Source organism: Porites lutea, chromosome 2, assembly GCF_958299795.1.
Source record: "Porites lutea chromosome 2, jaPorLute2.1, whole genome shotgun sequence".
NCBI classification, from domain to species: domain Eukaryota; kingdom Metazoa; phylum Cnidaria; class Anthozoa; order Scleractinia; family Poritidae; genus Porites; species Porites lutea.
In genome coordinates, this window is record NC_133202.1 from 18,359,148 (window position 1) to 18,372,765 (window position 13,618).

The 13,618-nt window shown below is 37.3% G+C and overlaps 2 protein-coding genes across 2 annotated transcripts; one reads left to right on the forward strand and one right to left on the reverse strand.

The window, feature by feature from the left end:
- Nucleotides 1-465: 465 nt before the first annotated feature.
- On the forward strand, nt 466-2,301 carry LOC140927945 (protein FAM210B, mitochondrial-like). Its single transcript, XM_073377655.1, has 2 exons — nt 466-859; nt 1,083-2,301. Exons 1-2 carry the CDS (start codon nt 489-491, stop codon nt 1,294-1,296), a joined length of 585 nt encoding a protein of 194 aa, XP_073233756.1. The 5' UTR covers nt 466-488; the 3' UTR covers nt 1,297-2,301.
- LOC140927935 (aurora kinase C-like) lies at nt 1,990-11,178 on the reverse strand. Its single transcript, XM_073377641.1, has 12 exons — nt 11,061-11,178; nt 10,248-10,606; nt 10,108-10,157; nt 9,961-10,022; nt 7,591-7,670; nt 6,202-6,340; nt 5,569-5,664; nt 4,923-4,975; nt 4,373-4,445; nt 3,873-3,974; nt 2,934-2,990; nt 1,990-2,626 (listed from the first exon to the last, which is right to left on the reverse strand). The coding sequence occupies exons 1-12, from the start codon at nt 11,061-11,063 to the stop codon at nt 2,516-2,518; spliced, it is 1,185 nt and encodes a 394-aa protein (XP_073233742.1). The 5' UTR covers nt 11,064-11,178; the 3' UTR covers nt 1,990-2,515.
- Between the last annotated feature and the right edge of the window lie 2,440 nt (nt 11,179-13,618).

A 13,618-nucleotide genomic window follows, 5' to 3' on the forward strand; every position in this document is an offset into this window, starting at 1 on the left:
TTGCGTAACATTCAAAATATAAGGATTTGTATGGGAAAAAAAACTTTCGTTTCTGTAACCTACGAAAATGAAAGGATTTCAAAAAAAAACAGCTTACCTTACTTAAAATGTGTGTTCAATCTCTCCTGTGTGGTCCACGGGCCGATTTATGGCCGTTTTATGGGTTTTTATGTTAACGGTTTTCTCTCTATATAAAGGTTTACCTTTATATAGAGAGAAAACCGTTAACATAAAAACCCATAAAACGGCCATAAATCGGCCCGTGGACCACACAGGAGAGATTGAACACACATTTTAAGTAAGGTAAGCTGTTTTTTTTTTGAAATCCTTTCATTTTCGTAGGTTACAGAAACGAAAGTTTTTTTTCCCATACAAATCCTTATATTTTGAATGTTACGCAACAATGCCGATGCTCGCCGATGCTCATATTTCGAGCTTGGGCTACCTGTGGTTCAATCTTTATGAGCTAGGCTGATTTTCTTTAAGCTATGGCAGGTTCTTTGTCTATGCGACACACTGGGCTAAACTTTGTATGTATTGCGAGACAGTCGAAGGCCCTAGCCGTTCCGCTTAGAAATTATACTCCCAAAACTGAATTGCACTCTGTCCAAACTCCTGCGAGAAATGGATTTTTCATGTTGCCCAACTTAAGTATTGTAAGGCCACTGCATTCTTCGGTCATAAAACACAGCAACAGTTCGTGGAAAGGAAACGCAGCGGCTCAGGAGGGAAATGAGAATAAACTTTCTCTGAGGGACAGATTGAAGTCAGTCGTTCAAGAGTATGGAACCACTGCAATAGTGTTTCATGTTTCCATATCTCTCACTTCACTTGGGTTATGTTATGCCGCTGTGAAAAGGTTAGTTGCCTTTTATGTTTCATTCTATTTTTTAAAAAGCTTTTACCTGTAGTTGTGGACTTTGCATAAAATTTAAATATAAAGCCTCTTGCTCAAAAGGAAATATAAGGAGAATTTACCTACCTTGTTTTGCAAACAGGTTCACTGGGATAAGTAATATTTATTTAAAGAGAAACAAGTAGGCTGCATTATTTGTTTAAAAAGTCTTATCTTCATGTCCTAGTGGAATCGATGTTCAAGCAGCTCTCCACAGTATTGGTGTAAGTCCAAAAGTCAGTGATTCTTCTGTTGCAACAGAGGCAAGTACATTTGTTGTGGCATATGCTTGTCATAAAGTGTTTGCTCCAGTGAGAATGTTAATGACGATTACATGTACCCCACTGATTGTCAGAAAGCTACGCAGAATGGGATTTATGAAGGAACCCGTCAAACAGTAAATGCTGATTGTTATAAAAATAAACTGTGCAACAGTGATTGCATTTTGTTTAGGATAGTGCTAGATGTATACCTTGATGCTTTGCATTTTGGTACATACATTTAATTTTATATCCATCACTGTTTTCCTCCCCTTTGGGGATAGTTGTATAATATCATGCAAAAAGAGCAGTTTAAGAACATTGAAAGTCTCCATTGAAAGTTTGTTGTACAAAGATAGGAGAGACAAAGCTGTTTGCCAAGAAATTTTCCAACAGGTTCAGGAGGTAAACTTCAGATACCCAAGTAATAAATAAGGCACCTGGGCCGAGTTGTTCAAAGCTGGGTTAAGATAACCAAGGGTTAGTGCGAGATTTGAATTCAAATTTGAAAGCTTAAAAGGCATTTCAGTTTTAATTCTTTTTGTCTACAAGTTTATGATTGAAAGCTCTAAATATAACAGGGAAATTTATCTGAGAAAATGCTTTTGAACACAAGAAAGAGAAGCCCGGGTTAAATTTAACCCTGGGTTAAGGGCTAATGGGCCTTCGAACAACTGGGCCCTGGAGTTCAGTTCAGTAAACTAAACATAAATACCAGGGGTATAATGAATTACTTTGATCCTGACGGAACACTGGTTCATTTCCTGAGCTTAGTGCACCTTATATGATAAACTCAAGCAAGTGTACACTCACAAAGATAAGTGGAACCGTAGATGATGATTGATTACTTTATTATAGTAGAAAGTATTAATAATAGTCATCACTAATTTAAACTAGGTATGCAACAAAAATGCTAGAAACATTCATCATTCTTGCTATTAAAGCCTAGCTAAGTTCTATTTTAGTTTATTAAACTTTATTTATGTCAAAACAAGTTGCCAGTAAAATAATCTAGTCAAGAACAAATAGACTTGTTGTCATCATGTTTAACATTTTTCTACAAAAAAGACATTTCCAAGACACATTTGTGTCCTTAACATGTATCTGTCTGGACTTACTGGCACAATAAAGACAGTTGCTAAGTAATGTGGGCCATATTTACTTTGCTAATGGGAGCTGTTGCAATATTTATATGAATTCTCTCCTTGTTCAACTTGAACAGAAAGAGCGACTTCTCTGTTTCAGTGGAAGTGGAATGTATTTTGGCACCCTTCTATTTACATGGGTAGGGATAATACAACCATACATCTATTTGCACAAATTTAAATGTACATTAATCTATTGAACTCATGCTTTGTTGCTATACTGGTGGAGGGTGCAGCATTGTTGGAGGTTGCGCATTGTTTCTGATCCAAGGATGAGCTAGAACGCCACTCAAAGGCAGCCTTTTTCTGGGGTCATGAACTAGAAGCTGTGTAGAAACAAGAAAACAACCATAGTGTTTGTTACATGTAATTCTTGTAATTCATATTATTTCCTGTAATCTGAAAAAGATGGGCAATACAATCAACTGTACGTCTTTTAATGGACACCTGGGCCTGATAGTTAGTCTCTACCTTTCTTCAATCATTTTCTGTAATTATAAGGTCAACACCTTTTTAAGATCGACACTCAGCGTCAAGCCCTGTGGTGTTTGCCTTATCTAGTTGACAGTTTTAGTAATATGAAGTTACAAGAATGAGATGTTGTTGTAAATAATTATAAATGTCTGTTCTCACCCTGGAAATAAGGTCCCTAGCCCCTTCAGACACATGGTCAGGAAACTTGAGGTCAACCTAAGAAAAAAGACACATTTTCATTGTCATTTGAAGGGTACATGTCCATGTATTTATCATAGTCATTTCTACCCTGTTTATATTGTTAAAACCTATTTCAAAAACATTTCTTGCTGACAACTGTTGTATGAAGCAGAAACAGAGAAAAGAACTCATCAAAAAGAAAGATCTTTTTACTAGTTCATATTCAGTCTCCTTGTGAGAGTCAAGAATACATAACATAATGGCAGAAATTTTAATAATGCACATGGTTTACATGTATGGCAGTGTGTAAAGAAAGTTGTGTCCAATAGCCTGGGGCTAGTAAATTTTGCTATCGGGCTAGTGAATTCTGTTTTTAACTTGCCCGACGGGCAAGTGATGTTTTTTTTGAGGAATTCGAATAACAGAAGAACTGTGAAATCAATTCTGCTCATCAAAAAGCTTTTGGGGCTAGTTGAAATGACATCTGGGCTAGTAAATACTAGCTTCAGCTTACCCAAATGGCAAGCTGTAAAAATGATTTTCTTTGCACCCTGTATGGTGACATTCTTTCCATGTTCATCATGATTGCAAAGTAAAAAAGGGGTTTTACATAATCTATTTTTTGTGGCAAAGAACAAGTTTTGAAATATTTAATATCCAACTTGCCTGTCTTAACACTCAACAAAGGAAGAAAGTCCCCCTCACACAAGTATTGTGCAGGGGACAGGGCCAACAAGAAACTAAGGTACTGGAAGATCTTGCAACAATAAATATTATGAGTCTTAAATTATATTGTGATAATGCTATCTGGATTGTGTGTGGAGGATGTTAATGATAAACAATGCTGTGTTTAGTTTGTTTTCTGCGACCGATGAGGAAACACCTTACGAGCAGCTCCTACACTACTGGTCTGCTCACCCTTGAAATTCTGCGATACGTTTCTTGATGACCTTCAGCTTCAAAAGGTGGTTTTCCAACCAGAAATTCATAACATAAGACACCCAGACTCCAAAGGTCAACCTGGAACAAAGTATTGGTGTTGAATTATATACAGGTAGCCTGCAGAGACAGATGCATTTCTGGTCATTGCTATTTTTGGGTGGAGACGGAGAAGCGATGACCAGAAATACGTCTGTGTTCACAGGCTTGTAATTATAAAGCCAACATGATATAGAATTTGCATTCAAGCCACAGGCTGGGAGTTTCCTTTTTAAGAGTGCAATACACATTTCACAGAATTTCCACTTTATTTATACAGTGAAAAAAGTATTGACCAGAGTTTCTTTGGGACTGTCTTTTTTTTTTTACATTAAATGGAGAATACAGGTATCAAGAACCTGTTGACCAACTTATATTAATAGTATCTACTGTGGGAACAATATATGTAGTTAGAAAGGTTAAAAACAAACTTTATTTACCTTTTCATCATGCTCTTTGCCTTCAATCATCTCTGGGGGAAGATAGTCCAGAGTCCCACAAAGTGTTGTCCGTCTGAAATTTTATGTGGTACATTATTTCAGGCAAAAAAATTTCTTATAATTAAAAATAAGTCAACATGTCTGGAATATAATAAATGTACATGGCATCTATCAGTGCAAATTACCTTGTCATTAAATTACAGCAAGGAGCCCAAAAGTCTGATCTCCTTTAATTAACTCACATTCTTTCATGCAGACATTAACCAATCAGAAGTCGAGGACAGTTTCCAGCTGGCTTCTGATTGGATTAAATCTGTACAAGAGACAACCTCGTTCCCAGGGTTTTCTTCTACCCGCCCTACGGAGCTCCGTAGGGTGGGTAGGAGAGAACCCTGGGAACGAGGTTGTACAAGAGAATGTGAATAAATCAAAAGTGGTCACACTTTTGGGCTCCTTGCTGTAATACTTGAAAATAAATTAATTTAATATTGGTAATGTAAAAGTTGCTGTTATTTTGATGTTTAAGGAAAGAGAACAGGGGTTTGTTTACCTGGATGAAGGTGCATGGACGGACCATCCAAAATCTGCAATTTTAAGGTCTCCCTGCAAGCCCAAGTAAATTATAAATGCTCTCAATATCCCAAATAGTATTATTTTGATATCTTTATTAAACAAAGGGGTGGAAGCATTACTACCAGTGACCCGCTAGTTTTTATAATGGCCCCCCACAGAACTACAAGTGAAAAAGAAAAATAAAGAAATAAATATTTTTCTTAACTACAATCAAACCTCTATTAAGTGACCCTCTATCAAATTCCAGATTTATACTTGCCATATTTACCATAAATTTTTATCCCTGTTTGGATTTCCCAAATGGCTCTTTTTATTATAACTTATCTCACAGTCACCATATTACATAACTAAATCAATTATTAAATGGACCCTGGGTGGACAGAGAAGAAGAAGATGAGTTTAACCCAGAACTCTTGAAAGCAACAGGTTATTAAGATCCCTGATGGTGTCAAATGCAGAGGACATGGCTGAACAGCTGAAAGGCTTTGCAGTTTTATGATCACGAACAACTCTTGCTGGTGCTAAGCAAAGTCAGTGACTTGCTTTACCAAATTCAGCAGCTGCAAGCTACTTGGAAAACAACTTTTAGAAATTTAAAGAGAAGACATGTAACATTGCCAAACCTTTAGTCCAAGAAGTAAGTTTTCTGGTTTGATGTCTCTGTGAATCACTTTCTTTGAATGACAATACTTCAGAGCATCAGCCAACTGGCGAATATACTGCAGGTGAAATCATTCAAATCAAAACACAACTTACTCATGACTATAATGATATTAATTTTATTATTAATCAGATTGAATGAATGAATAATACTAAATAATAATAATAATCTTTTATTAGGAAGGTTTCATCACATTGGTGGTTTAAAGAAAGGTCCAAACCAAGACTAAAAATACTAAATAAGCCTAGGTTAGATTATATACAGTAAAATGAAAGATGTCCAGAAAAAAAAATACACATATTCAGTAGAACCTCGATAACTCAAACTTGGATAACTTGAATTCTCCTCTAACTCAAAGCTAAATTTCCTTTCCTTTGATCAAAATTTCACTGAAATTTACCCTGATAACTCGATTTACTGTGGGTTGTACTGTACATATAATACTAAATTTAAAATCGGTAAAAGGCTACACTTGTAATACAAAAGAAAGAATTCATTTTTTTTAAAAAAATCAATCTAAACATGTATTACTTTTCCAGACAACAAATTGCAGCAAGAAATAACCAACACTTAACATTCAAAAACTGGTACTTACATTTGATGATGTTTTTTCATCAAATCTCTCCATCTTTGTTAACTCTTTATAGAGCTCGCCTTTTGGAGCATACTCCAAAATCAGATAAACTCTTGTTTTATCATAGAAGTATCCAAACAAACGGAGAATATTATGATGTCTATAAAAAAATGGAAGTTCAGAAATTGTTAATACACTAAGCAATTAAAGTATACTATAGTAATTACCTTACAGGGTAAGAGAAAAATTTTCCGATCCACTTGCCCTTCAGGGAAGCACTACATGTACATTAAATTTGATTGTCTAAACCGAAGAGATCTTGTAAAGTCCAAAAAGTTAATTTTAGCTCGAAACTAAAAAACAATCGGGTATTTGATGTTTTTAATCACGTTATTACCCTTGTTTTTGGCTTAAGCCTAATAGTAAATACGGAGCTCTCAAAAACAAATGAAATGACCATTGAATGGCGAAGTTGTATGAGGTTTGCATTTATGACTTTTAAGATGAATTTTAATTCTACTGTAATTTGAAGACAATCTTTTTTTTCTAATTATTAGAAATGTGCTTGTCCCACAGACCAGTCATGTCAAAGGTTTACATGTCCGAACTACATGTAAGCTTCTTCCTGTCCCGGACAATTGGACAAAGGTTTTTGCATTAAGACCCAAGAGTGACCAAAGTCAATTTTGTCCCAACAAAATCACTAAATAATCAAAGCAAAATGTTGTGAGAATTAGCAAAATAATCACCGGGACGCAGTTCCTGAAAGGCCGTTTAGCGTTAATCCAGGATAAAAATTTTGTTCCGTTTTTATATTTTACCTTAATTTCTATGTATTGCTTAGAGTAACATTTTGTGTTGACTTTACTGTATCTCGGAGTAAAGGCTCAATGGTATGTTGTAAGTTCAAGTTGGATATTCTTAGATGAGAAAACCTTGCTTAAAGTTTGGCTTAATCCTGGGTTAAAGTAAACCATCTTTCAAGGGAACCCGGCCCTGATGGGAAAAGCTTTGATATACAAACAAATTCTCTTAACCAATTCTTCAAGGAAATGTGTGGAGATCAGTCTGGAGAATTTTGTATTTGGATATTGGGGCTTAGGGGGTTAAAACAAAAATAAATTGTAAGACTTTAGGTTCTTTATGTAAAATGGCTATATAGTGGTTTGACTTGAATGCAAACATGTATGTGCTTTATTTATCTCCCCATATGAACAATCTAGATAGACACACCTCTCTCTCTCTCATGCATGGACACTAACCCTTGTTCAGACTGACTTCCCCTTCCCCAAACTTCATTTAAATTCTGACCCAGTCTATAATGTATACACCTCTTTCCCATAAGGTTTCACTGTAGCAAAAATGTCTTGCCTAGTTAGATAGAAGATAAATGAAACTTTTAACATTTACCTGAGATGTGATTGAATTTCAATCTCTCTTCTAAGTTGATGTTCCACATGATTTTTTTCTAGTTGTGATTTGAACAAAACCTGGAAGCAACAGACAAATAATTTGAAATGCAAAATATTGAAGGGCGGGTCAAGGGTGGTTAGAGGAGGTGGGGTAGGGGTTAATTTTTTACAAAATAAATAGGGGGGGTCATTGTTTTAGGTTCTGGGAGATGTCTTATGAATAATTTATGTCGTGTTGGAGAGAAAGCTTCTAAAAAGATGGAATTATTTCAAGGATCCAAATAGGTAAGAGAATATAACCCAACGAAAATAAAGATCACTTCTTGTAATATTTTTGGCACTGATGAAGACCAATCCATCCCCAACATGCCTTAGTGAATGAGTTTGGATCCACCTTATTTAATATTAGTTGTTTGCCTCAGTTTTAATATAGTAGCCCATCAAGTGACAAAACTTAATTGCTTTAAAATGCAATCAAGCTGATGCCTCAACTGCATTGCACCCAGATTGAAAACAAAAAAACAAAACTCTCATGAAATTTTAAAATATCCAAAACTTGACTCTTTTTTAGTCATGTTCTCCCAAAATTGCACCACTACCTAAAAAGTATGGTGGGGATGGGGTTGCAAAATTAAATTACTGATTGAAAGAGAGACACTTTCCATTTTGGGTCCTTGCAGAAGTTTTTATCTTCAGTTGCAATTTACAATATTTCCTTGCCCCCCTTTAATACATACAAAATAATAGGGAGATAATTAAAGCAAAGATGTTTTTAAATGATGCATGTCAACTGGAAGGGAGGCCTTTTCCCTTACCAGATTTGTTTTGCCAAATGTTTTTATGCAAAAAGTCCACTTCCATTTGACATGTGTCGGTAAAAAAAGTCTTTACTTAATTTACTCCTGGCGGGGGGGTACTTACTAATAGCAGGCTTATGTATGTGCCGTTGGATGGGGTTGCATTTTCATGACTGGATTGACTATTGCAGGGTTGCATTTTTATAAGAGTTACTAGAATGGGGTCGCATATTTTCAGGATTTTAGGGGTCAGAAAATTCTAGCCTGCAGAAACAGCTGTTTCTCCTCGCTCCTTGCCACTGGGGACGTTTTACAAGGAGGAACGTTTGCGACTCAGGGACAGAAATTCCATGCATTCTGATGATGTAAATCAATGTTCACATAATAAATCTGTTAAGTAATGGAGTTCAAATTGCAAATTTGTTCAACTTTAAATTTCTCCTGGCGACTTTGGTAAAGTGTTGTGTTCATATGCTAAATAAGCTCCAGCAAAACTCACATGCTTCTTCTAGAGAAGAATGCATTTCACAAATATTGACTGTTTTGTTATAGATTCATCTCGCTTACATTTGACCTTTGTAGCCTTTTGTCTGTCATTCATAAACGATAGCTAAAACAATGCAACTACTCCGTCATCCAATCAGCACTTATGACTGGATTCTGAACATATTTTATGTCCTCAGTATGGAATTTCTGTTGCTGAGTCGCATATGTTCCTTCTCATGAAACATCCTTCAGCGGCGATGGGGAGGAGAGACATCTGTTTTTGCAGGCAGGTTACAATGTAGGTATTTAAAAATAGAAAGATTTTCACCACATTAGGTTTAACAATTGTGTCAGTTCATTTCAGGATGACGTATGGTAGGTTGTAACGTAGATGCATTAACAGAAAGTGACTTACCGTATTTATTTGATTAATCGCCATGGGCACTTGTTAAATTTTTGGACCTTGAGAGAGGGCACTTATTCGAGGTGGGCGCTTAATAGAGGCTGGGCGGTTATTAAATTTTCACCATTTTCAGCAAGTGTAGTATGTTTATTTTGCAACAAAACAATAAATGGTAATATCAAAATCCAAAGATGTAACAAAGCAAGGTTTCTGTAAAATAATCTGAAGAAAATTCTGTCTTTGGGGAAGTATGTTATTAGTACTTAATTTCAATTTCAATCTCATTGTCACTCAAGTCAGTAAGTGAATTCTATGGTGCTGCATCCTCAAGGTCCGACATCGTAACGCCGGCAAATGGGTTAGTCGCCCGAGAAGCAGATACTGCTTATTTAAGTTTAAGTAGGAGGGGCAGAAGGGTGAATAGACTTTCATGGGCAGGGGTTCTGAGAGGCCAGTGGCACATATCCAGCAAATATTAAACCAAGTAACCCCCCGGTACCTTACTCTATAATGACGGCCCCTACAACCATGAATTTCATGGCCATTTCAATAACCACCCAACCAGAGCCTGAGGATAAGTACCCTAATGTCTTTCTCAAAGTGGGATTTAATCCTAATGTTTATCAGAAAAACCAAACACAAGAGTAGGAAATATGAAATCTGGAAGCCTTTATTATCTTACCTTGAGGGCCACAATATATTTGCTCTTTTTTTCTCTTGCCAGATAAACATTGCCAAACTTTCCTGAAAACATTCATGTGTAACGTAAATTCATTAAACCATAGTCTCATGATCAAATTGGACAAAAGATGGTGGATCATGTACTAACCTTTTCCTAGAGGTTTCCCAATATCAAAGTCATCCAAACACCAACATGCCCTAAAAAGGTGAATGAAAATACATCTGATTTACGATAATAATCGCTCTCTAATTTCTATCTATGAAACTAAAGAAAAGTAATTTAGGTACCTTGCACTCTTTGGTTTTCCGCCGTCTTTCGGTTCATTTTCCTTGTTCTCGTCTTTTTTATGTCCAGTAGGAGCGACCAGATGATCTGTTCGTTGAGCTGATATGTAATTTTGTTTCTGCACAGAGCTGCATTGTTCTGGTTTTTCAGATGCTTTGTAACCTGCTTCTTTCTTTTGATTTAACTGACCACCGGGAAGAGTTTTGTGGGAGCCGTTACATGTAAACAAAGTAGCATTCTGTCCTTTTTGACAAACCTGGCTATTCGATGTCGATAGTTGAATTTGTTGTAGTCTTACTTTTAGGTCTTGTGTTTCCTTCAAGGCCACTCGTTGTGGATTTGCATTTGCCTTTGGAATTTCCTAGAATTGGAAAGGCACATACAAATCAAATCTAAATACAGGGAACAGAGAAAACCTAAGCAATGAATTAAGCTTTTTTTATAATAATTTTATATAAAAAAAAACTTCAAAAGCGTGAAACTTGTACGTACACTTATCGTGGTACGTGCACGCATTCCGTTGCGCAAATTCAAGCCTTTTTAGACAACGTATTCTGGCTGTTCTCATGAAATACATTAAAGTGACGGCGGCTCATTTAAGATGTATTTCAATTCATAGATCTATATAGGTAATCTTGATTAACGTTTGAAAAAATAGATCGGAAATGTAAATTTTACGAACATGGGAAAAAGATGAACATGCAAACCAACCGAAGGGCTGTCCTATCGTGGTAACCTCCTGACATGGCCACTATTATGAGCCTTTCAATCTAAATTACTCACTCAATTGAGATTCATAGAAGACTAAACCTTACCATGATCTTCGACTGACGAAAATTATTCTTTTGATTCTTTAAACACTGATTGGAAAAAGTTGGTTTATACACAAAACATGGCCGGCAGCTCTTCGAATTAAAGTGCAGACAACAAAACTTCGAATTTCGCTCGTTGGTTTAGCACGAAGACTTGATTGGTTAAAATTCAAACGTTCATCCATATTAGGAAGATTAGTCCCCAGTCTCGTTCGGGCATGACCCTCTTCCCTCGTGCGCGAAATAAACCAAGAGAGAAAGAAACAGGAAAGAAGAAAGGAAGGAGAGAAAGAAAAGAAAAGAAACGAAAGTAACATTCTGGGAGAGCTGAGAGACGAGACTGGGAGAGCTGACGAGGCATCTGGGGGCAGGGAGAAGGGAGTTACGTGCTAAAATACTGCAGGAAATAATGAAAGGACTGGATCAATACTCGCTGAAAGACTGCCTTTGCCTGCAGACGACTATACTTTTAATATGCTAGTCGTAGATGTTATGGTTCCGTTTTATCCTTGCTTTAATTTTAATTTTCTTTAGTCTTTGGGTATGGTAACTATGATAATGAGTTTGAAACAAAAGAAAATGGAAATACCCCCGGGGGGCAGGAGCTTCTGCGGGGGGCTACTCCCTACGTCAATGGCCTATACGGGGAAGTTCCGCCCGAAAGCGGCACCGTAGGTACGTTAAAGAGGTACCTTTTTATGACGGGTATACGAAAGGGGTACTTCTTTTCTCCTGTCAAGAATGGTACAGTATCATGAGGGTAAGGGGGGTAAGAAATTGGACCTCGAGGCGGAGCTTCCCCCTTTAAAGCTTTGTTGAGAAAAATAACTATTAGCCTCCCCCCGGCTAAATACATTGACACCAAGAGACTCAGTAAAGGGGACAGAGAGGCCATCCCCCATATACACCCTATTCCATAGGTAATTCGTCTCGAGTTATTTTTAGAACCGCAGAACCCAAGGGGGATTGGACAACAGCCAATCACATAGCGCGAATGTATTCCGCGTGGACGACCCACGCTAGAGCCACGCGTCCTCCACGAATTGACGCGGAACAAAACGGGGGAAGACGCAGAGAGCGATTTTGCTATTCCTTTTGTCGACGAAAACGACTACAGCGAGATTTCTGCGAAAGCTGTGTCAGCGAAACGGAAATTAAAAAAGAATCACCCTTCCTCAGTTGTATAGAGCTAACAGTACAGCAGGGAAATCCTTAACACACTGAATATTCTCTCAGGATCATTTATAATTTACAGTTTGAAGAGAGCAATTTCTGGTTTGATATTTATTCCTTTATTAGTCTTTTATTATTCAACAAAAATGACACGTGGCGTCCTACTTGCCTTATTAGGGACTGATCCAACGGCGCGACGGCGACAAGAACGTCGCTTAAAAAGTGAATTTGAGTTTTTTCAGTCTTTATAGCGATTATTCTTACCCAATTACTTTGTCAATTGTAGGCGAACCCTCCTGAAGCTGAATTTCAAGGGACCATATTCAAGCTCAGAAAGAGAAATAAAATTTCGTCGTTGCTTGTTTACGTCCTCCATAGAACGCGAAATTAGGCATTTTCACGTCGTAGTCGTGCAAAAACAGGAAATAAATGAACAAAAAAGTGTGTTGCACGTGCGAAGTTGTTGTTTTGCTAATTAAACCTATTGTTTTTTTGACGTTCTAGTTGTCGTCCGCGTCGTTGGATCTTAAACTCCCTAATTGTACAAACGACCGGTTTCAATAGACCGGCGAAATTTCTCATTTTATTAAAGCACTGAGGTTACGACAATTTCGAGTTAAACTGATTTCACGGATTGTCAAAGAGTCCAGCGATTCCTTTTTCCCAGGTGAGCGCCGACTCATTTGCTTCAATATTCAGGAATGCTCTCGATCTTTTTACGCTTTCATTGCCTTTCGCCCGACATGTTTTGCACGGCGTTTAGTAACGCGAAACCTCCACGAAACATCCACGCAGCGCGCGAGGTAACTTCATCCCGATTCGAAAAATAACTCGAGACGAATTACCTATGGAATAGGGTGTATATGGGGGATGGCCTCTCTGTCCCCTTTATAGTCTCTTGATTGACACTCATAAGGAGCCGCTTACTAATCGGCTCCTGTACTCAAGTAAAGTGTTTTTCCTGTGGGTATTAAACCAACTCATGTAGGCTGTGTATTTGTTGTGACCTCAGTCGCCTCAGTACAAATATTCGGTACCACCCTGTACTAAGCGACCTACAAAAACATGAATACTCTTCTTAAAGCGTAAAGTGGGAAACTCGGAAGACTTGGAAAGCAATGGTACACGAAGCATGCTTTTGAAAATTGCCTTTCAAAGGACATCTGATATGGGCAGCAGTTATATACCACACTTGCACCCTGCACCGTAAGTAGGTTATTCTTCTTTAACAACTATCTTCTGGGGAAACAACCTCGTTTGCAGGATTTCTAATCTTCCCGTCCCCGGGCGTTTTACAAAAACAAAAAAGTCAGAACTGGTCGGCCGGACTGGTTCAATAAAATATTAATCTTTTCTTGAAATTTTTACCTAAGACCCATCACACCCGT